At 39.7% G+C, this 21,797-nt stretch overlaps 1 protein-coding gene across 2 annotated transcripts; it reads left to right on the top strand.

Annotated features, from left to right (window-relative positions):
* The first annotated feature begins 1,570 nt into the window (after positions 1–1,570).
* Positions 1,571–21,562, top strand: snx7 (sorting nexin 7). 2 transcript variants are annotated; one of them, XM_036585661.1, is made up of 10 exons: positions 1,571–1,789; positions 3,678–3,869; positions 3,982–4,092; positions 4,906–5,070; positions 6,184–6,382; positions 6,843–7,042; positions 7,445–7,531; positions 8,465–8,566; positions 12,072–12,224; positions 20,761–21,562. In XM_036585661.1, exons 1-10 carry the CDS (start codon positions 1,676–1,678, stop codon positions 20,836–20,838), a joined length of 1,401 nt encoding a protein of 466 aa, XP_036441554.1. In that variant the 5' UTR covers positions 1,571–1,675; the 3' UTR covers positions 20,839–21,562. The 2 variants fall into 2 exon arrangements, with proteins under 2 accessions (XP_036441554.1, XP_036441561.1); XM_036585668.1 differs by lacking the exon at positions 8,465–8,566.
* Positions 21,563–21,797: the final 235 nt, after the last annotated feature.

The raw sequence follows: 21,797 nt of genomic DNA, 5'->3' as shown, positions 1-21,797 counted from the left end.
AATGGCAAATGGTCAAGTAAGAATTAATCATGATCGTTTTTGGTACATAAAACCACACAAATGTAATTAGTGGACGTCAGAAGAAAAAAGAAATACAAGAAAATGTTAGAATACAGGCCCTTTAACATTTATTTATTGCTTTTTGTGTTTCATTTCATGGTACGTTTGGTTACAGCACCTGTACTGCTTTGCAACTGGGCACTCTAGCGACGGCATAACGGTATCAGTGGGTATCAGTATCGCACTGATATCAGCAGAAAATGCTGGAATGGATTTCAAAGTGGGAAAAAAATAATTAATCTGATCTGACCCTTTAACAAATCTATCCTGAAATAGTGCACACTCACACTGATGTTGTTAGCTGTGTATTTATTTTATGTTCTTCCTAAAGGAAGTGTTTTCATTTTTTCTGTTTATATCACTGTTAATGCTTTGTTCTGGCATACCCAAAAAGAGTAAAAACCATCCACAGCTTATACAGAGTGCAGCAGAAAGAGTTGGAAGAATGACCATATTACTGCAGCACTGGAAGCACTTTACTGGCTTCCTGTTCAATACACAAAACATTTTAAAGTCCTTTTATTTGTTTTTAGAAGCCATTAATGAACCGGCACCTTTTATAAGTCAGAGTGCATTTTCAGTTAAAGTAAAAAAGTATGTTTAGTAAAAACATACTTCTTTAATTTAACTTATCTCATTTTATTTTTGCATATTTTTTGACATTTTATGAGCAATTGTTTATTTTAATATCATTTTTATTTTGCACATTTTTAGATTTTTACATTTTGTTTTGCATGTCTTGTTTTTTTTATGTTTCATCATTATCTCAACCTTTATACTTATTTATTTTTATACTTATTTTATATTTTTTAGGAATTTTTATTACATTTTTATTTTCCTTTTTTTCCAATGTTTTATAGTTTTACCCTTTTGTGTTTCTCCTCTTATGCTGGCTTTTATTTAATGTATGAAAGGAGCTATATAAATAACGTTGTAAACAAACAAACAAACAAACAAATAAATGTTCATTTTAAAGCTTAGCAGCAAAAGAAGAAATATTAGACTGGCCTGCACTCAATGTGTCAATATTGATGTTATCATACCACCTGTGGGACAGACCTCTCACTTTTGAGTTTTAGCTTTTTATATTAGTCAATAAATTCATAAAAAATAGTGTGTGTGTCCACTGCAGTTCTGAAAGTTACTTAGTACTTCAGTGGTGTTTTGAGCTGGTAGGTACTTCTGTGTGTGCTATGCTAGAAATGTACTTCTAAATCAGTCTGAGTCGTTGTTGAATTGCAGTAATAAGACGTTGACTTCAGTATGTGTGTGAGCTCCTCAACCCACCTCAGAAGCAGAGACAGCACACAGCAGCGTATGAATTAGACTGGACATTTCTGTGGGCTACATTTCCAGTTCGTCCACAAAAGTTTTCTCTTTGAGCGAAAGCGCTGCCCAACATGACCTTAGCCCCTCCCCGCCTCTCCCTCTCTCTCTCTCTCTCCCTCTCTCTCTCTCTCTTTCTCTCTTTCTCTCTCTCTCTCTCGTGCCAATTCAGCTGACGCGGCATTTCCGTTTCTGCGCAGTGCGCCGCCTCTGCCCGACTTTCACACTTTCACGGAAAACTTTGCTTCATGAAGAGCAAAGTTAGCTGAGAGAAAGGAGTGATTAAGTCATGATGAGCGGGACTGTGGTGGACAGCAGCAGCCCCACTGCTGCAGTCCCGGACGACATCTCAGGATCCGTGTTGGAGCTGGACGAGGACGAGGATCTGGAGGTCTTCAGTAAGGTAAATTCAGGAGAATACTTCGGTCAAAGTTGGAGCAGAAGACGGTTTCCCCTCTCTGAGACCCGAGAGATAGTGAGGTGGTGGCTGCTGCTGCTACGTGGTCTGTCTGTCTGTCTGTCTGTCTGTCTGTACTGACACGTAACATCTCTTAAACCAACTTTTATTGAGCAGTTGAGTTTGATTAGTCGCTGACGAGCAGCAGTAACTTCAACACCAGACTGAAAGTGGAAGCTCTCAGTCAGTTCAGCTCTAATAACATGGCTCAGTGGAATGAACGGGCACTACTGTCTACAGCCCGACTCTGTTTACTTCGGGACTCAAAAGAACATGTTGTCTGTCATTGTGTTGTGATATTCTCATGTTGGATTTCAAAGGTCAGAAATCAACAGAAATCGTGAATCCAAATCCAGCTTTACACCGTGATCAGTAGAGAGACTGTAGTGACTCACTGACTGAAGAATGGCTACAAACAGAGGCTACAATAGGATCACTGTGGAAGTGAATGTGATAGATAGGCTTCCCCGCGTGGCATTTTCTCTTCTTTTTAATAACACACATTTATGTAAAGATTGAAAAAGAGTAAACGGAAAAGTAGCCGCTGTGTTGTTGTTGTTTAGTTTTTCCAGCACCAGCTGAAATTTCTGCTGACAACAGTGGAGTTTGTTATGACAGGAAGCCTCCATAGAGGCGCAGCCAGGCTGTGCAGGCCTCCTCTTTTGGTTAGTTATCTGAGCTGGTTATCTGAAGTTTTTGCAAGGCCAAATGAGAATAGTTGCCTAAAGCCTCTGATCTGGATACACAACAGACACAGGTTTTGTGAAAATAAGAAAGGATTCTGTGGAGCCTCTGTACTATAATGCCTCATAAGACATAATGGTGTGAAATGGTAAGAAACATTTGTCCTGAGTCTGACTGAAACTTTAACATAGAATAGCTACATGTTTTGTAAGGGTGGAACAATTTCAGCACAGTATCAAGAAATAAAAGATATATGTTCGAAACAGAGAAACTACTGTCAATGGTTTGTTCATTGATCAATTATTTCAGGGTGAAACTATATAAAAAAGTTGAATGAGTACATTATTTATAATTGTCAGAATAAGTGTAGATTTGGCACATTTTATTTGTGCTTCTGTGACATGTTGATGTTGATATTCTATTTTGGGGAGCTGAAAATTGAGACATGCTATATAAAGCTTTATATGAGGCATTTCAGGTGTTTTGTATTGTTTATAGCTCAGCTGCACTGCTTTATATGATTGCTGTTTTGTATATTCCAATTTACAGTCTTTTGTTGTGAATAGGTCTGTCATGATCATGAAATTGATGACGATTTGCCATATAAATAGTTGCAGTGAAGTAATTGTCTTATTTGTTAGTTGAAAGTAACTATTGAAGTACAACCCTAAAGTGACCAAATTGGATGATTAACTATCTTGCATCTGTCAATACTCAAACAACAACAGACACGGCTCGAGCTCAAATAAACACACATCACTAACCACTGCCCTTTAAAGGGGTTATTAACAAACATCAAATAAACAAAACATTACTCATCAGAGTCCCTGAAGGTGTCATAGCACCAGTAAGAAGGTGGCGCTTGTTTTTGTAAGACCCATGACCTGTCTCAATAAATGCATTTTCTGTTTTTTAAAATTATTTACATGTATTTATCTCAAACTAGCTGATCAAAATACCCCAATTCATATTGTATTTTTTGAGATGTAAACAAAAGTGTGTCGTTAACTGGAAAATAAGTGTGACAGGCCTAGTTTTGAAGTAAGAAAATATCTTATTACTAGATTTTTTGAAGATCATTGCCATCTCAGATTGACATTTTTTGAAGATGCAATAAATTTTTAGCTTATTTTCCTTGTTTTTGCTTTAGGATACAAACTTCATGGATGGAAGCTCTTTAAATGCCTCTATGCAGACCTCCCCTGGCTCTATGGTCAATCAGTACAAGTTTGAGGAGGAGGAAGAGCAGCCTGACACTAAAGACATTTTTGTCACAGTCGATAACCCTGAGAGCCATGTGACGGCCATCGAGACTTTTATTACATACAGGGTTTTGACCAAGGTACACCAGCAGCCACGTTTTTCTAAGTGAGCATTTGAACACATAATCCTGCATTGTTTGTGTGCACTGTCTGAATGCTTGATATTTCTTGTATCCCTCTCTCTGACATCAGACCACTCGTAGCGAGTTTGACTCTAGCGAGTACGAAGTCCGCAGACGCTACCAAGACTTCTTTTGGTTAAAAAGCAAGCTGGAGGAGGCTCATCCCACGCTTATTGTTCCTGTAGGTGAAATTTATCCCACTTCCACACCACCCTCCGTATGCTCTAGAGATTCTCAGATACAAAAGTTGTAATTTAAACTGTCAGGTTTCAATCTAGACACTTGAATCTAGACATGTATGTATTTTATTTTCACAGTAAGCCAATTTGACTGTGTACTTTCAATATGTAAGTTATGTGCCATCACTGTCATAAAATCTGGTAAAAAAAAAATGGAGTGGACGTGACAGTGAAAATACAGACAAGTGGCAAAATGAAGTGTGTCAGCAAGGTGTTGGGCTTCAATATGCATTGCTACAGATTCTACATGTCTTTACATTGTACTGGAGGGATGAATCACCATTCTTCCAAAAGATTTTCATACTCATCAAACCGTTCAGTGACCCTTCTTGCGCTGTAGATGTGAGCATTTTCAGTGTGGAAGGGACCACTGCCATCAGGATAGATAGGATAAAGGTGCCTGTCCTCTTGGTGTGCACCACACATGCACTCGCCCACTCGTAGGGAACATAGTGAACAATGACTGACCTGAATGACTCCACATCTCTGTAGACCAGTGCCTGTGATTTCTGCATCACTGTACCCGTGTGCATTTGTCTTTAGAACAATTTCTCTTCTGTTTTTGCACTAATGTCTACTCGGCATTTTTATGTCTGCTGCAGAGCTTGGTAGGATGTTAGTTGCTTAATTGTATCATGCACTACACCTGCCTGCCTGTCTGGAAGAATCTTCACGCATGATAAATCCAGAAATGTTTGTTATGTGCTTTATACTCTACTGCCATGCACAGCAATGACTTATTTGTGCTGCTTTAGCCACTACCAGAGAAATTTGTGATGAAGGGAATGGTGGAGAGATTCAATAATGACTTCATTGAGACGAGGAAGAAAGCGCTGCACAAGTTTCTCAACAGAATAGCTGACCATCCTATTCTCTCATGCAGCGAGGACTTCAAGGTGTTTCTCACCGCACAAGCCTGGGTAAAACAAACACACACACGCACACACACATACATAGTTACAGTTACCGTATGTTCAGCAGTGGCACATCACGGAAGCGATGCTATTTCAAACAGAAAGACAGATAACATAATCTAAACCATTTTAGATGGGCCGGTCAGATATGGTCTATAAAATTGGAAATTCTGTATAAAACAGCTCCATAAAACTATACTTCCTTCCTGAAGATAGCAAAGATTTTTAGTCCACAAAATCATTCTTACAGCTACCCTCTTCATCCTAATCTGATTATTACTGACCTTCACTATATGCACTGTTCCCCTGTTCATATTCTCCCATGCACTCACAGTTCCTCTAAGAGGATCAGCCTTTGATAACAGGAGGTACACTGAAGGCTGTGTAAGATAAGTGCAAGATAAGTATAGAAGAAGCCTTTGCTGTTTTGTTACATTATAGAGGAATGTGTTGTTGTGGCAAGTGAATGCCTCAACATCTGACATAACACACGAGTGATCCCCTCGACTCTTGCACTCCAATTTTTAAATAGTTAACTCCCCTTGGATGCCCTATTATGTTTACATGGAATGTGTGTAAAATGTGCAGATTTCACATTTTTTCATTGCAAACATAAGCTTTCTCATAATTTCTGTCAAAACCATTTGTAGGGCACAGCATCACAGCTTACATCACAATAAACATGAACCTGTCACAGTCTAGTATACTAAAATATGCTAATTAGATGTTAGGATAACTTACAGCCAGAGATTTTCAAGGATCTGGGCTTTATAAGCCTGGCGGCGAGGCACAAATACACAAACGTGCGTAATCGTGCATATTCATGTATCTCTGCGTTCTGAATAAGCGTAAAGGTTTAGGGATGCTCTCATGCCATTTTTAGTACAGTCTTTGGCATAACAATAATAAAAAAATAAAAAATATTTTACGAATTACTATTCAGCACATTTTGTTATGTTTACATTATTATGTTAGGGATACTTTAACTGTGCCATCACTTTGTTTTATAATGAAATTATTTTTGATTTTTTTTGCACTGACACTTCATGTCTCTAGCACTGGCAAACTCCATGTTGTTAGTGTTCAGCAGTTCCCTTTCCACCTTGATCTTGTCTGCAGGAGCTGGCCTCTCACAAGAAGCAAGGACCAGGTTTCTTGAGCAGGATGGGGGATACAGTGCGAGCTGTAGCTGCCACCGTCAGAGGGGTCAGAAACCGGCCAGAGGAGTTCAATGCCATTCAGGACTACGTGGAGGCGTTCAGTCAGAAGATGACCTCAATGGACAAAATCACCCAAAGAATCATCAAAGAGCAAAAGGGTATGCTTTCATGTATTCCCAATAGGGATGAGAGTGTTTTTAGAATATATAAATATCATATAAATATCATATCAGTACAGTATAAAATACCTAAGTCAAATATAAGGCTATATGTAGTCTTAATTTTATTAAGACGTGTTTGATTGCATGTGTGACATAGAATTGTAGAAAATGTCAGGACACAAGCAATTAAATATCTGTCTCACATTAAGCGAAACTGCATTATATAAAGGAGCTACATATAACAATATGTTCTGCTTTACATACAAAGATAAATTGCTAAATCAACTAAACAGTCAGGTACAAGTCCTCTCTCACGAGAACCATTTAAAATATTTTCTTGTTAGGATGTTTGAATACTGGTCAGTAAAAGTAGTTATTCAAATAGCAAAAGTGGCTAAAATACCCATGCCTAAGACTCACTTACTCTGAAGTTCCATCCTTTCTGCTTTGTGTCCAGAGTACTTGGAGGAGGTGAAGGAGTGTGGACCCATCTACACTCTGTGGTCAGGCTCAGAGGAGGAGCTGGTAGAGCCTCTGAAGATGATGGCAAGTTGCTTGGACAGATGCTGCAGGGAGAGTGAAGAGCAGATCCAGCATCTCAGCAGCAGTCTACTCCCAGTCCTACACGAATACGTGCTCTGCACTGAGACACTCAAGGTACTCAATATTGTTGCCACCTTGACTAAGTAAAGAGAACATGATTGATAGCTTGTTTTTTTTCTGAAAAAAATATCAAGAAAAACAGAAATTATTAAATAATCCTAGCCTCAAATAGTGCTTGTTTTAGGTTTTGTTTAGTGCCCCAACCAACCCCCCCCCGGCGCCCAACCAAGACTGCTCTATAAAACAAACGGTGCCGTGTTCTTTTGTAAGCCATGTTTAATTTGTGTTTGACAGTGCTAGCATTTCATCTCATTTGTGCTGTAACTGGAGGCATAAACCTTGGGTCAATACTGTGATCAATATAATGTGCATTATGTTTTACCAAGGCTTATTATGTATTTCATCCACTCCTATATTTCATTAAGGTGTATTGATCATGGTATTTGTAATACGCAGGCAGTACTTCGGAGACGAGACAACATCCAAGCGGAGTTTGAGGCTAAGAACGAGGCTCTTGCCACTAAGAAGACAGACAGCGAAGCAGTGAGTGCAATATTGACTCTTTCCTTTTTCCATTTAATCCACCCAATGCTCTCTTGCAATTTCTCAAAGATTATTAGTAATAAAGCCTTGCTTCAGCAGCCATGTCTGCTTTCATTTGAAAGCAATCCATTTTAAGCCTAAAGAGGAATATGGTGAGATTATATAAATATCTCAGGAAAGCTGAGGAAGTCCCACTGAGCCTGAATGCACTTCAGCTAGAACACGGTAAATACGGTTGAATATAGCCTGTGCTAATCATGTCATGCTTAAATCTTTTGGGCTTTTGACTTCTTACATCAATTCCATCAAATGTCATGAGTGCAAGAATGATCCCCCTGTGGAGAGGGGAAAGGGGCATTATTAGGTAGAGTCCTTTTGGAGAAGTGCTTGAAGGTTGTGGAGGTGCCCCTCCAGCTTAGCAATAACCTTTCTCTAGAGAATTTAATTACAGACGGTGAGCACTGTTCCTGATGACTTCCACTGTGCTGTATGACTCTTGAAATGGAAAGATTCTGTTTTATGTTTTTAGGTTGTGTGTGGTCTACAGGCATATAATACTGAATAGTATTTTAAAGGTGTTAACTCTGCTCAATATGAAATTAAGAGTAGAACACACCAAATGCCAGATAGCATGACCATCACCACACAACCCTGTTGAATTTGAATACAACCCTATGCAAACACTGTTATCTATCCTTGTCTGCAGAATGTCACTTTGACTTGTTATGTAACCAAAAATGGGAAGTAATCAAAAATGTTGGCTTATATGTTTTATGTTTCTGAAAGTATGATGGAAAGAGACACATTCTCAGAACTGTATCACTAGAGGGTCAGTCTCTGTAATAAAAGTGTAGATATTAATACAGTCAAGTGCAGACCTGTGTTTACTTGTTGTATCTGATGTGTCATCCTCTACTGGTTGTGTCCATGAAGGAGTCTAAGGTGCTGAGTTTAGCATGGGACAGCCTGGTGGGCAAAGACCCAGACGAGATCAGACAGCAGAAACAGCAGAAGCATAAAGGAGAGATTAAAGAGGTACTGATTTTGTAACAGCAGTTAGGCATGGCTTTACTAGCTTCCACTTCTGTTTCTGTAAGCTTCATTGTTTTGAGCTGGTAACGTTTTCTAAAGAACTGGAATTTGAGCATGGTTTAGGGCCAGTGGGTATTCACTTCTGGTCATGAAGAGCCAGTGTCCAGCACAGTTGAATGATTTCACCGCTCAGACACACCTTGTTCAACTCACTTATTGAGTTTAGACTGTGTTTTTTTCTCTCTTTATTATCTTTTCAATTTAGTAATAAATTACAAAATACTCTAAGTACAGTTTGCCATATAAAGAATATAAAGCAACACGCTTTTCCTGTACCATCTCTGTTCTTCCCCAAACCACTCCACCCTCCACTCCCTCTCAGCATGCTACATATATTCATAAGTTAAAGAGGAAGTCCACCCATTTTTCAAACCTTCTGCTTAATTCACTTGTTGAGATGGAAACAAAGTCATTCATACTGAGATTTCTTTACAGTGATGGTGTTGCAATGTCTACACTGCAAACATAGCCATTTATTTTCTATTCAAAATGACCATGTGTCTCCTGTGTCTTTTCATACGTAATGTTGGTAATGGTAAAATAGTGGTAAATCATAAAAAATAGGTTTTCTTTGGGTACTGTGTTTGCCATACAACGCCCTGCCTGTACCTTGTCACCATGAGTACGTTTAACAATGTACATTTTAGACCAAATTTTTAACTCAAATGATGTTTCACTTTGTGGGAAAACTTTCTGTGAGGTAGCTTTAAGAGGGATTAATTTCTTCAGATGTCTGGTTCCTGTCACCACCACTGTGACCAATTCTGATGTGGTGAGTTTCTCATCATACCATTTGAATGACTTTGTTGACAGGATGAGATGGTGACTAGCCAGCAGGTAAAAGCTACAGCACTGTAAACTAGGCATACTCTAGTTTTACAGTAACATAGCAATCAGAGAGTCTGGATCTATTAATACTGTAAGCCTCGCTTAGGTTTGTGCAAACAGAGGCATGACCAAAATATGTGAATAAAAGTTGCAGGGGCTGAGTTTTATCTGTCACAGATTCGGATAAATTTCAGCTTAGTTAGTCAGTGTGTTTGAGCAGAGAAATCACCAAACTGTGCTGGACGCTGGTCCTTCAGGGCTGAGTACCCAAGGTTTAGGCTTATGAACCACTGTATTCCGTAATGCTCGAATGTGTCATCCTTGTGTAGATTCCCTAGCCCCTTTCATTCTGGCTGGCCTTGCGCTGGCTCATGCTGCTGCATGTTATCTTTGGCTGCGCTGGTATCATTGCAATGGCAAATGCATCTTCTAAATGTATTTCTTGCGTGCGCCAGAATAATGGTCCTCCTTGGAGAAAAAGAGATTAGGGTGCATGTGGCTATCAATTAGATGCTTCCCTCTGCATCGTCTGTATTGTTGCTGGCCGTGCTCAAATCTTGTCAGTTTGTTGCATTCCCCAACCTGGAAATAATGTTTCCCAGCTACACAAACAGCAGCTGTAGAAAATATCTGTTTACTGTGACCATGTTAACACTTAATGAAATCCTCTAGTCTTCTGAATATGTGTGATGTAATATTCCATCCAGCAGATGTCAGTAAAGGTCAGAGTAAGCATATGGGGAAAACTCTGAACCTCTCATTTCCATGTTACCAGAAAGCTGCAGTGCATATGGGGTTCTGTTTATGAACTTTTAGTTAAGAAAAGAGCATCATGAAGCATTAGGTTGAGCTTCTTGCATTCTCTGATTCCCTGATTTATCTCTGATTCATTACTTCTAATAGGCTTGAGCCTATTTTAATGATGAAATGGAGACCTTGATCCTAATGACTAAGTGTGCATGTGCAAACTAGTGTGTTTGTCAGTATTAATGTGCCTGCTGTGCATCTTGTAATAACAGTGAGGGCAAATCAGCGTAACTAATGATCTGTCCTGGTTGTCACCGGGAAGATGCAGCTCCAGACAGTTACAGAGCACACCAGCACTGCCTCCCTCCCTCTGTTCGTCGGCCCCATTCAACCCAAGCCATCTCCCGTTCCACAAGACAGACTCACATTATCAGAGTGTGTACACACACACACACACAGACACATGCACATGCGCCTCTCCAGAAGGCACCTGGGTGAAGTGGCAGCAAACACAGAACGCTCGACCTTCATCAGCTCATCTGTCAATAAACGACTGGTTTTCCAAAGCTCCCTTTCCCCCAGTCTCAGCTTAGTAATTTGACATGCACTCCTCCCCACAGACCTTAGGCATCCCAGCCGTCGATTAGACTGTTTACTAATCATTTCGCTTCGTGCTTCAGTGCGACATGATACTTTTTGTGTTATCGGAAGCCAATTGGACCCAAGAGAACACTTGCTCACAAAGCAAGCTGTTTGATAAAGACGAGTCGTTAGGAACCACCTTGATGAGGTGGTCAGATCAGTGGTGGTGCAGTAACAGGGGGTCCGTTGCACTGTAATTTAAGACTGCATGATGACACTTTATAATAACAGGCCCTCCTTAAATAGCAGTAATTATCTAATAGTTTGTTAATGATAGTTTACAGTTGTGTAATTCTTACTTTTAAGTGCTGCAGTTGAAATGATTAACCATTTACATAGTGACAGAAATAATGAAAACAAGTAAATGTTCTTCATAAATGTATTATATTCACATGTAATAAGTAATACAGTATAAATATATTACAAAGTTACAGTGTTATAATATGAGTCCAATTAATGAAAGATTGTTAATGTGTAAAAACTATACATTAACCACTTAATAATGAGCATCACAAACAAGATAGTAATTAAATACTTAATCATTTAAAACAGGACAGGCAATTCATTTATAATTATGATTTTTATACAACCAAGTAAATGCTTAATAGTCGAAGTTTTTTAGGTTATGAGTATCAAATAACTAAATCATTATTAGCAAGCTGTAATTAAGTCTTAGTTGTCCAAAACTCAAATAATGATTGATTATTCATGTCATTAACTAAATGGTTAATATTTGCCATTTATTAATGCATATGTAACTATTAGATAATCATTAACAGTCATTAACAAACTATTACACTATAACAAACTGGTGTTAAGTGCACATAAAGAGTTACCAGTGGGGAAAAAGTGGAGCCTGAGCTTGTGTCATTGGTACAGTGGCTGAGGCAGCCTTACTTAAATACAGAGCTGAGAATGTGCCAAGGAACAAATTATCGTAATTACACTGAGTCAAGCCGTCTCTACACGTTCAATAGAACTGACCATATGCATCATTCCAAATTAAAATTGAACAAAAATTTAATAGCAGCGCACTCAATAATGAAAGGGTTTTACAACACTCTGAAAATGTCCCTATTTCAACTGACTGGTTTGTGAATGAAGGGATAAGCTGGACTTTTACATCAAGCATGATGTCACCAGCAGATGCGACTTGGCAGGCTTTTGGAGGGAAGCAGTGTGGGTGTGCGCTGGATATGTTATGTGATGGTGTGACTGTGTGCATGGGCAGTTGAAGGAGGAGATTGATAAGCTTGAGGACAAGCTGGAGTGGGCCAATAACACGCTGAAGGGGGACTGGAGCCGCTGGCAGAAGAGCATGAGGGCCGACCTGAGAGCAGCCTTCACCAGCACAGCAGAGAAGAACGTGGAATACTACGAAAAGGTGAGCAGTGTCCGTTCATGTCCTATTTTGGAGAACAGTGAATCAGTCTAATCTACTTGGTTATTTCTTCTGAAAAACTTTAACTGCTGAGAACTGCACCATAAAAATATATTGGGCAAGTTAAAAATATGTCTGTATGTAATTGTAAAGTTTTTTGAATTATACTCACCATTTGCCACCAGGTTGAAGGCTTTGAATCACTTACAAAGACTGTCTGATGGATGTACGTGGCTTTCTGCCTGCAGTCATTTGCATCTCCGCTTTGGGCATTTGCCAGTAGAGGGTGGTAGTATTTCATTGTATACCCACTGACAGTTTACTATAAGTAATGTTCCTCCGAGGCTATAAAGATAGGCTGATATTTCCAGTTAAAAAGGTTTGGAGGGGTGAGGTATTATGATGGATGGCATTAGATAGGTGCACTCTCTTTTTATTTGCTCCCTGTAGCTCTCTCCTTCATGCCTCAGAGTTGAATCAGAAATCGTGACCCAAGCACTGATGGTGCAATACAGTCTGGAAAGTGGAACTGGCCTTTGCGGATGAGGGAGGGGCGTTCAGGGACTTTGGCGAGAGATGTCGGATGTTTATAGAGTTTGTGATGCATCATCACTCTCACTGCTTCCATAGCCCCTTGAGGCCAACCTGTGCTTTCATAGAACTAGAGAAGATGTGTAATTATAGCAAGTGAGAATATCACACATTCACTGTATTCTAGAGCTTGCATTCTCAGCAGAGCAGCAGTGTCTACAAGTATGTGTTCCAATCATGCACCACAAGAGAGTTTACTAATTACAGTCATTAAGTACAAGTTATCATGTTTTTAAAATCAAAAAAATGAGAAAACATATAGTTGCTGTCCAAAAAAATAAAATAAACAAAATGGTAACTTTACAGAAGAAAGCAAAAAAAAACAATCTTCACTTTTAATGTAAGTGAATGTAATGAGATTTTTTTCAAGTAATTTTTAACAATTTCTATTGGTCCATTCAATTTTGATACAATGTAAAGGACAGCAGCTGATGTTGGAAAAATGGGAAAAAAAAGACTGAAGAGACCTTTTTGGGGGAGTGACAGCATATTTAACAGAAAATTAAATAGAAACCTCAGCAACTGAATATAATTTTGTTTTTTCCAGTATTTCCTGTGTCCACCTTATCACCTTGTCATAGCTTCCATTCATTTTGGGAGACCTGCTTTCAGTTTTTCAAAGAAATCTGCAGGGATATTTTTCCACACTCTCTAAAGTTCAGTCTTAGAAATTGGTTGAATTTTCTGTTTCTCACAATCCAAGTAATCCCAAACACATTCAGTAATGTTGAGGTCTGGACACTGGGACGGCCAGTCCATTTTTCTAAAAACACCAGCAGCTTCTTCGGTTGGTTTGCAGACTTTCTTGTTTTTTGTTCATTTCATTTTCTTAGCAACAGCTTCTTGACAGCTACACATCATTTACAACCTTGATTTTTCAAAGATCTCACAAAGACAAAATGTTTTAAGTATACTGTTTATCTGGTGCTGACAGTTCTGATGGTCTGCCAGGTCTTGAATGGTTGTTAGGTGTTCCATATTCTCTATATCTTTTGTCTTTATTTCTTGAACTCCAGTTTTGGAAGCTCTTGTTTTTTTCTACTTATTTTCCTTTGACTCGAATTCCTTATGCAAGAAGTTTGTTCGATCTAATCTCCTCAGAAAGATCTCCTGACAAATGAATAACTTGTACTTAATTACAGTTTTGACTGGAAATTAAATAAATGAAGCATGGTCACTGATTTACACACATGCCTGTAGCTTTCTTAATTTGTTACAGAGATGGATCCATATGGTGTGGTGGGGTGTTGGAATGAATGCTTATAGATGTTACGACTCTTCTTGGATCAGGATGAGCAACCTTGCTCTAAGGATTCATTCAGAAAGCAGAAGGCTAGAAGGAAAGAGCTGTTGGCTTTAAGTAATACACAGCAACAGAGCCAACGAAAGACAGACAGTCAGACGAGAACAGTTTCCCAGCTCATACACCTTGATTTCTGTTTCTCATCTCTTTTATTGGTAGGCATCACTCTGCTGAAGGCCAGTCTGTTATTGCTGTGTACATTTGAGGGGAAAAACAAGAAAGCATACTAATTGCTCCAGCTGTTCTAAATGAAACACCTCTGGGTCATTCATCTGTTATTGCAGGTTCCTAGCAGAGAAGGCCAAGGCAAGATTTGAATCAAGACAAGCCCATTCCTCATATTATTGTGTTTGTTGTAACCTCCAGGCTAAGGCTCATTTTTGTTTAATATCAAAGAAAAAAAAGCAAGCAGGTGAGTGAGGTGAAAATGGAGAAGAAACTGAGAGAGAGAAAGAGGGAGAGACTCCACAAGAGGTGGGAAACGAGCTCCTACAGGCTTAAGTGGACAGTTCAGAGAAGTGTGAGATTTGGTCCCATGATGAGTTGCTGCATTAAAGTGTGCTAAAAAGAGGTGAATGAAGCTGAGGATAGGGACTGTGCATTAGAGTTCTAGCTCCAGAGTTTGGCATGCAGGTGGTGATGGGGGACGGTTGTGTGCCTGTAGCTGCCCCAGGTCCTCTAAATGATTAATGCACATCAGAATGACCTCAATAAGGTGAGGCAAGGGGATGAAAACCCTCCTCTGAGACTGGGGATGAAGGCCATGGGTACTGACAGGACCTAAGGGAGAGTGCTCCACTGCGCCCCCTATAGCAGACAATACCCCGCAGTACTGCATACTCAGAGAGAGAATGTAGATTAAGAATGAGGGGGTGAAAATAGAGCATATGTGGGATGGGTTTGCCAATGCAATGAAGAAAGGAAACAGGAGAAACGCTCAGAGAGAAGGAAAACTGAACGGAGGTGAAGACGCAACAAGATGTGCAGAGTTTGCAAGTTTGCAGCGTCTGTTTAGACTACAAAGTCAGATTGTTTTCATTTTAAAATGCTTATTTTGTATTGTGTTTACATTTCATTTTATTATGTTTACAAATAAGCCCATTTGTAAAATGGGACTGGTAACTCAGCTTTTGGATTTATACCGATCAGGCATAACATTATGACCACCTCCTTGTTTCTACACTCATTGTCCATTTTATCAGCTCCACTTACTATATAGGTGCACTTTGTAGTTCTACAAGTACAGACTGTCCATCTGTTTCTCTGCATACTTTGTTAGCCACCTTTTACCCTGTTCTTCAGTGGTCAGGACCCCCAAGGACCCTCACAGTGCAGGTACTATTTGGGTGGTTCATTATTCTCAGCACTGCAGTAACACTGACATGGTGGTGGTGGTGTGTTAGTGTGTGTTGAGCTGGTACGAGTGGATCAGACATAGCAGTGCTGCTGGAGTTTTTAAACGCTGTGTCCACTCACTGTCCACTCTATTGGACACTCCTACCTTGTCAGTCCACCTTGTAGATGTAAAGCCAGAGACGATAGCTCATCTGCTGCTGCACAGTTTGTGTTGGTCATCCACTAGTCCTTCAGCAGTGCCCACGGGACGCTGCCCACAGGACGCTGTTGGCTGGATATTTTTGGTTGGTGGACTATTCTCAGTCCAGCAGTGACACTGAGGTGTTTAAAAACTCCAGCAGCGCTGCTGTGTCTGATCCACTCAGACCAGCACAACACACACTAACACACCACCACCACGTCAGTGTTACTGCAGTGCTGAGAATGATCCACCTGCACTGTGAGGGTCCATGGGGGTCCTGACCACTGAAGAACAGGGTAAAGGGGGGCTAACAAAGTATGCAGAGAAACAGATGGACTACAGTCTGTAATTGTAGAACTATAAAGTGCACCTATATAGTAAGTGGAGCTGATAAAATGGACAATGAGCGTAGAAACAAGGAGGTGGTCATAATGTTATGCCTGATCGGTGTATATAACGGGGCTAAGTTTAAGGAGGTAAAGCATAATGTCAGTGAGCTGAGATGCTTCATGTAAGACAGAACCTATAATTAAATGGTTACGAGGGGAGTTTTGAATATATTGTAATCAGAAAGTATGCATCTTTATATATAAGCTGAATGTGTAAGGTGAAGATCCCCAGTCTAACCCTGTCTTCCTGCGTGGGCTGATATTGTAATTTTTAGAGGCATTTGCATGGTAGCCTATACAACACTGTGGGCACAGCAGGCATACACTGTAAGATGGCAAGTTCAGAGGATTGCCATGGAGACGCCATAGCAACAAGGATGTTGCTCAGAGATGGGGAAGACAAGGATCTCGTCATTAAATGTTGGACTTAAATAAGACAGAGCCAAGCTTTTTCGAGGTTTCCAAACATTGCCTCAGAAACATCCCTTATGAGGCATGCGGCGCAGCAGGGGTTGATGTTAGGTTTTCATTTATTCAGTGTAGGAGCCCTTTACACTGGATGTTTCCCCTTTGAATTAGACACTTCTCACTGTTATCTTGAGTAGCAGTGCCATTGTTGACTGCAGTGCAGAGAAGTTTGTTTCCTCCTCCTCTCTTCATGCACTTTGAAGTAGCTGAAGTTGAACCCGAGCCTCTCCTAAGTCATGCGTTCTAAGCCAATGTTTGTAAGCATGCCCATCCTGAGACTGAGACTGGCTGATTATTTGCTCTGTGCTGCCTGTATCGTTCCCTGATTAGCTCTGTTTACCTGCACATCCGCTCCAACAGCTGAAGCTGAGGCAGAGAATTGCTGGTTAATGGGGCCAGGCCCTCAACCTTATAATGGGCCTCCTAATCACAGCTGAGGCTTCTCCAGCAGTGTCCACTGAAGCCTGCGGCAACAGTGTGTCCGATACAATGTTAAGCCACACTACTTTCCCCCATTCCATCTCAACAGGAACAAATGCCTCTGAACTTACAATATCAGCCCACCATATTAGGGAGTATTGACAGCCTCATCAATGAGCCAAGACGCTTTAGCCAATTTATTGCCTCTGCAGACGTGTCACTCAGTGCTCGCTCTATGTTCTCACCAGTATTTTTTTGTCTTCTTTTAGTGGTTGCCACTGTATTGCACCTATGGTTCCCCTCTGTGCAGTGCTTTGTGGAAAAAAAATCACTGAATTTAAAAGATGGGTCATGTGGTTTATTAGTAGATGCCACACAACTAAGAAATTCAGTATGATTTTTATTTGCATTCAGTTTTCCTAGGGTTATCATGAATACTCAATTAAACTTGAATACTCCATTTAAAAAGAACTAATTAATTAAAATGTACCTTCTATATGAATCTGGAGTGATTAGTTGGTAATTTGCATGATGATGCATATTGTAATTTCTCTTGGTCTCTCTTACAGTAAGAACCTTATTCTCACTTATGTTTATGAGGGTTTTTTGTAAAATATTTTAATTAGGGATGCGAATCTTGGCACAATCTTTTAACAAATGACCAACTGTCATTAGCCAGCCATTAAATCATTAAAGCCCAAAATCAAGGACCCAGCCCATCAAAATATCAATTAGAAAACAGGAACTTCCAGACCTAAAAGCTGACTGACCGAGTTACATTCTAAGCCATTGTAAAATACTTGATGTACGCACTCTTTTTAATGCACACATAAACTGAATTCTGTATTAATGCGCCAAACAATTAATAAATGTTCCTTGTACGGGCTGCGGAAGGTAGTGCTGATAGGTGGGGCATAAGCATGTATATAAAGTAAATGACCTGAAACACTTTGTTAAAACATGGACTGACTGACAACTATAATATGTTCATGATTATATGACCAAATACTAAAAAGTTGACAAAATGACTGTAATATACAAAAATGGGCTACAGAAAATAGAAAGCTGTTGCTGTGCACCATATCCTTCTCTATAATTTTGCACACCTTGCACACTTTCTCTTGGAGAACATGGACGATGTAGTTATCTTATCGAGAATCTTTGCTTTGCTATGGTACGTGGCTGAAGTAGTACTATTGTCCTCTCATATGCTGCTCTGAAACAGCAATATTTTTAGCTGCACGGTTCATTTTTTAGTAGGCCTGTCTTGCAGAACCGATCATGCTCTCATGTTCACAATTCAAAAACACTGCTCAATATGAATGACAAATTCACCTATTCAGATAGAACTGTTGTTTATCAGAAATGAAGTTAAATTAATAATTTTTCAACCCAAGAAAGTTGTTTATTTGTCACTTAATAGTAATTTGTTAATTATTTACATCCCTAGTTTTATTACATTTTTGTTAAAGAAATAATTGTCAAATAACCAGTGGAAATAGCTCAGTTCATAATATAATCAATAGCGGCAGCCCTACATTTTACCTCACTGTCTTGTCTTGCTGCAGACCTTTCTTTCACCTGTGTCTGCCTTTCAGTTTAACTTCTTTCTTCTGCCTTGTGCGATCTTAGTCAAGTGTTCCTTTTTGATGTCTGCTCACCAAAGTGTAACATAGCCGGCTAGCAAATAGAGCAGTGTCCATCAGCTCAGTCTATGGTCTTCTCCAGCCTCAGTGACCCCACTGCCCAAAGCCAGGGTCAGTCATAAGTAAGCAATCATTTCCAGAAAACAAAAGAGTGAGGGGACAGTCTGCCACCCCACCCACTTCCACAGCTCTGTATTGTGCTTTTACCCTCAAGATGGTGAATCAAACACACTGTCCTTGAGCCTACCTTGCAGTCTTTTTGTATGCAGTGTATAATGTCTGCTGTGACAATTCAGCCTGTTTTGAGGGGAAAGAGTTTATTTGAGTTTCTCCAACACAAATGGGAAAATCACTCAGACAAATCACTCACTGACTGAGCGCTTTAGTATGTATTACGCTTCCATCCTCCAGTTTCGGAAGAGAAATGTGAAAGTGTGTTCTTCAACTCTGACTTGCCTACTTACTATTGCCTGCTCATTGTCTGATTGGTTGTAAATTATGTTGGGGGGGTAGGAGCGGTCAGCCAACATGCTCTCTTTCATGTTGTCTTTTCTGGCAGGTATACTGAGCTGTCTCTCCTCTACACACATTAATATTCTAGTCTTGCTGAGTCAGATGTCTACACAGACAGCTCAGAGCGGGGAGGAGCTTGTAGATATGATACCTTTTTACATGCTTCCATAACTCTGCCATTCATACCTCACCCCTGGCATGTCCTAATAATGAACTCAAACATTGTCAAACTTTTCTACAGTTTTCTTAGCTTTAAATGTTCTCATGGCTGAAACGGTGCTTTATCCAGAGACAATATAAAGGAGGAGGAGATCGTTCACTGGTTAAAAAACAATGCTCAACATGGGGTCTGTTTACTGGGAAAAGCAAGCCATTCAGTAAAAAAATCTGTCTGCTTGGTTAAGCTGCAAGTAGAAAAAGCCTTCCCTCAATGTGTGTATTAGCAGTACCAAGAATAGACTGAAAAAAATCTTTTTGTATGTTATATATGTTATATTGGAGCTACAAAATATTCATGGGACTTTTGTCAGATTTTACCTAAGATTTCAAATATGTTTTTGAAACATTAAAGGGAAATTCCACCATTTTTTTCAGTGGTGCTGCTTAATTCAATGATTGAGATGTAAACATTAGGAATGATTTGATGAGAAAAGGTTTATTGTAGACAAGCTTACTGACTCGGGTTTCTTTACAGTGGTGGTGCAAGGAAAAAAAGGTTTTAGGCCAAAACTCAAAACTTTCACAAAACAATGTCTTAGACGTCAGACAGCATATTTTTAAGCATTTCATGTAAGGTAGCTTTTAGAGGCTTTAAACTCTTTAGTCTGGTTCCTATCACCACCACTGTGAACAGTTCAGACTTGGTAAAATTTCTCTAGAGCAGAGCATTTCACATCAAACCACTCTGAATGACTTTACATCTTAACCTTTTAATTATGCAGAAATTTTGATAAATTGATGGAATTTCTTTACAGCTTTCAGTTTTTGGTTTATAGCTCCCACTATATTCAAAGAGAGAGGAGTCTGGTCTAGTATGAGTGGAAAAAATTTGCATTTTCCACTCTTTTGCCACGGTGGCTGCTAAATGGACAGACGCTTCTACATGGACCTAGGTTTACCCAAATCTGGCCACATTATGTTCATTGTGGTCAGTGAGATATAGCCTTTTGCTACAGCTATTTATAACTGTGGTCCGGCAAGTTTTTTTGTGCTCTCATCTGGAGTGCTTCAAAAAGGTCAGAGCTCATCTAGTGAAGTGCCATCCTGATTAAGTGCTTTTGACAGGCAGTCGGCCACAGTGAGCATGCCTCTGGTGTGCCAACCACGACACAGACTCTCAAGTGCCAGGCAAGTTGTGTGGGCTGTTGGGGGGGTGTTTGGACCTGAGAGCGAGGAGGACATTAATCTAGAGCCTGGCAAGTGACACATAAATGGCGCGCGAGCCTACGCTCAGCCGCAGCTTGTGAATGAAATTGGGTGCTAAATTGAAAGTTGCCGTGTGTCAGCCCTCATGGCAGCCTTCAAAATGGCCTCCTATTACTCTGGAGTCAGGGGGCCTTTATTGATGAGGGAAACAACGAACCCAGACGAAAGTCCATAGGTGCAGACTGGGGAGAGAGGCAGAGATGGAGACTTGATGCTGCTGTCATTCTAAATGTGTGTTCTCTTGCAGTGTCTGGCAGTGTGGGAGTCATTCCTGCTGTCTCAGAGGACTGAGGCCAGTGAAGGAGGAGACAGAGACGAATCCTAATCTCCCATGATGCATTTAGCCAAACCACGATGACCAAAGACGAGTGTTTACCTTGCAGTCCAAATGCTCCAGTACCACTGCCACAGTATGAACTCAGCTGTGCCTTATTATCAACTGACCAGGGACAAAGATTTGTAAAGGACCCATTATTTCTCTTATCCTCTACTGCTATGAGATTGCCTTTTTTTCTATGCAGTTCGCAGAACTTGTGAAAAAGTGGCAAATATTTTATAATACTATTTTTGATTCTGTTTGACATAAGCACTAAATGCACTATTGGGTTTTTAGATTTGACAATAAAAGAATTAATGTGAATGGAATAGAAACCCTTCATGGCTTTATTATCTTTTGGATGTTATTAGTTTTGTGGTTTCATTCATATGTTTGTTTGGATGTAGGTTTTATCCACAATTGCCTTTGATAGTTTAAAGTATTTGACCTTACAGGTGGATCCTGAACTGATTGACCCATTGCTAACATACCAATGTGAAGTTAAATAATGTACCCCAGTAAATCCCAGATTCTTTCCTTTTCCTTTTTAATGTCTTTATGCGTCTAAAGCTGATATCTACAGTTTGTTTACGATATTAAAATTCTCAAGTCTTGAAACCATGAAACTGAATTACTTTTTATGAATTTTTAAAAAGTGTACATATTTTTAGACACCGTATTTCAATAAAAGATGCATCAGTCATCATGCAAGATTATTTGCATATTGTGTAAATTGTAATGTGTGGCTTGTTTTTGTTTACCCCTATTTTTAGATTCATAGCTATAAACAGAATAACAAACTGTAAAAATCTGCTTTTCGTGGTACAGTTTCATATTGTTCGCTGTGGATTTGTTGTTTTCTTTGTCATGGGATTTTGCTCTCACTCTGGGTGTGAAAGAACAGGCCGCCGAGCTGCATGTTTGATGCTAAAGTAGGTTACCCACTTGGCCTAATCGCATTAAACATT

The sequence above is a fragment of the Colossoma macropomum genome, unplaced genomic scaffold (genome assembly GCF_904425465.1).
Source record: "Colossoma macropomum unplaced genomic scaffold, Colossoma_macropomum, whole genome shotgun sequence".
NCBI classification, from domain to species: domain Eukaryota; kingdom Metazoa; phylum Chordata; class Actinopteri; order Characiformes; family Serrasalmidae; genus Colossoma; species Colossoma macropomum.
The sequence above is the reverse complement of the archived record's forward strand: the minus strand, read 5'-3'. Positions and strand labels throughout refer to the sequence as shown.

What these genes read in the sequence shown, in the direction of transcription:
- snx7 (XM_036585661.1), top strand. Translation starts at nt 1,676, where the DNA reads ATGATGAGCGGGACTGTGGTGGACAGCAGCAGCCCCACTGCTGCAGTC. An exon ending in ATCTGGAGGTCTTCAGTAAG is followed by an intron (nt 1,790 to 3,677) that starts GTAAATTCAGGA and finishes TTTTTGCTTTAG; the next exon opens with GATACAAACTTCATGGATGG. An exon ending in ATAAAGGAGAGATTAAAGAG is followed by an intron (nt 8,567 to 12,071) that starts GTACTGATTTTG and finishes GTGCATGGGCAG; the next exon opens with TTGAAGGAGGAGATTGATAA.